At 73.4% G+C, this 2,102-nt stretch overlaps 1 protein-coding gene across 1 annotated transcript in view; it reads right to left on the bottom strand.

The window, feature by feature from the left end:
* KDM2B (lysine (K)-specific demethylase 2B) overlaps positions 1 to 2,102 on the bottom strand; it is a 36,955-nt gene that overhangs the window by 22,314 nt on the left and 12,539 nt on the right. The window contains exons 5-7 of the mRNA XM_012731002.1: positions 1,902 to 1,995; positions 1,332 to 1,485; positions 1 to 148 (exon numbers count right to left, since the gene is read on the bottom strand). The exon at positions 1 to 148 is cut by the window's left edge and continues 20 nt beyond it. Of these exons, the coding sequence (XP_012586456.1) occupies positions 1 to 148; positions 1,332 to 1,485; positions 1,902 to 1,995 (396 nt within the window). The remainder of the gene's footprint in view (positions 149 to 1,331; positions 1,486 to 1,901; positions 1,996 to 2,102) is intronic.

The following is a 2,102-nucleotide window of genomic DNA, read 5'->3' as shown; positions in this document are numbered from 1 at the left end:
CCAGGGGCGGGGACCAGGTCCCGGGGCCTCACCCGGGTCCTGTCCTCGATCTCACAGATGCGCAGCTGCATGGGCACGTTGAAGCTGTGCAGGATGTTGCCCCCGAACACCAGCGAGTCCACCGGGGTATAGACCGCGTGGATCCAGCCTGGGGACGGCAGCCCGCGGGCCAGACGCTGAGGGGCCGGGTGCAGGGCCCCCCAGCGCTGCGCCTCGTTGGTCCGCCTGCCCGGCTCCCGCCACCTCGGGGCGCCCGCTCACCCCCTCCCGCCTGCGCCCCGGCCCTAGGGTCGGCAAACAGTGAACATGGGAGAGCCCAGGGCAGCACCGGGCAGGCAGGGCCGACGGCCGCTCACCGGGCAGCGCAGGCCATGCCGCCCCGTGGACCCGCCCACGCCCAGGGCAAGCAGCCCGCCCAACCGGGGCCCCCTCGCCGCCCGCAACACCTGTCCTGGGGCCACAGGCCGCGGACGCGGGCGCCCCTCCGCGTGGCCCGCGGCCCCCTCCCCCTCACGTCCGGGCTGCGCCAGGCCCCTCACTGGCCTGTACCCCCTTAGGTGGGTCACCCAGCCCCCAGTCAGTCCTGCTCCTCAGCCTGGCCTGAGTCAGGAATCCTTGGGGCTCCCAAGGGAGCGGGCCCGCTCCGGGAAAAGGTGGGAAACACCTCCATCCAGCCCAGCAGGTCACTAACCCCCCCCACCTAAGCCCCCCCGGGGGTGTGCGAGGGGAGAGGTCCCATAGTCTAGGAAGTGGTCAAAGAAGTCGGGGAGCCCAGACCCCAAAGCGCTGGCTCCTAGCCTCCAGGAGGCCCCATCGCGCTCCCTGCTCTGGGCCTGGGGGCTGGCGCGCAGAAGCCGCGGCATGGGACCCCAGGCGCATGCTGGGGTGAGGCGGCAGCTGGCCCCACTCGAGCCTGCTGGCTACTACATGCAGGGCCATGCTGACCGGGGGTCCCGGCGCGGCACTGGGGCCGGGCAGGCAGGGCGGGGAGGACATGACGCCGGCTTGAGCAGTCACCCCAACCCTGGGCAGTCACCCCAGCCCCTCTACGGTCACCCAGCCCTGGGTCACCCCAGCCCCTCTGTGGTCACCTCAGCCCCTCTGCAGTCACCCCAGCCCCTCTGCGGTCACCCCAGCCCCTCTGCGGTCACCCAGCCCTGGGCGGTCACCTCAGCCCCTGTGCGGTCACAACCCCAGGTGGTCAACCCAGCCCCGGGCGGTCACCCCAGCCCCGGGCGGTCACCCTCGCGGTGACCCCCGGCCAGTTCCGGACGGCCTCGCCCCTGCAGCCCCGCGGGCAGCGGGGGGCCATGGGCAGCGCGGGGACCCACCGGAGGGGATGAAGAACGTGTGGCCCTGCTGAAGCTCGATGCGCTGGCAGCGCTCCACGCGGTCGCCCAGGAAGACGTCGCTCTGCTTGCCCGACAGCACCCACTCCTCGTACAGCGCCAGGTTGTGCAGGGTCGGGGGGATCAGCCAGAAGACCTGGGGGGTCCGGGCCCGTCCACGCCAGCAGCGGGGACCCCAGCAGGGGCGCCCCCGGCTGCCCAGCGAGTAGCAGCTGTGCCCATGCCCGAGAGGACGCGACGCGGGGCGGGGCGCCTCCCCGACACTCCCCGGCTCCTGTGCTCACGGGGGCTCCCGGACCCCGGGGCCCAGACACCCTGGCAGGCACCCCCCCGCACCCCGCGTCTGTCCCTGCAGTCAGCGACCTCGAGTGGGGCCAGGGGACCTGCACCCCACTGACACAAGAGGGTCTTGTAGGGGCCGCGGGGCCCAAGGCGGGGTTCTGGGATCCGGGGGAGCCCCCAGGAAGTGGGGCGTGGCCCGGGGAGGGCAGACTGGGCCGGGGCGGGGTGCCGACCCGGGGTGCAGACATTGGGCCAGCGGGCCGCACTCACCTTCCCGCCCCGGAACACGTGGTACCAGACTGAGGTGCCCCCGAAGTCTATGTGGAAGTCGGTGAAGCAGCCCTTGACGCTCATCAGACAGTACCTGCGGGCGGGGACCCAGAGGTCGGGGTGCGGCGGGGTCCCTGAGGTCGGGGTGCGGCGGGGTCCCTGAGGTCGGGGTGCGGCGGGGGCCCAGAGGTCAGGGCGCGG

This window comes from Condylura cristata, unplaced genomic scaffold (assembly GCF_000260355.1).
Source record: "Condylura cristata isolate star-nosed mole 26May11 unplaced genomic scaffold, ConCri1.0 scaffold00029, whole genome shotgun sequence".
Classification (NCBI taxonomy): domain Eukaryota; kingdom Metazoa; phylum Chordata; class Mammalia; order Eulipotyphla; family Talpidae; genus Condylura; species Condylura cristata.
Note: the sequence above shows the minus strand (reverse complement) of the source record. Positions and strands in the feature narration are given on the sequence as shown.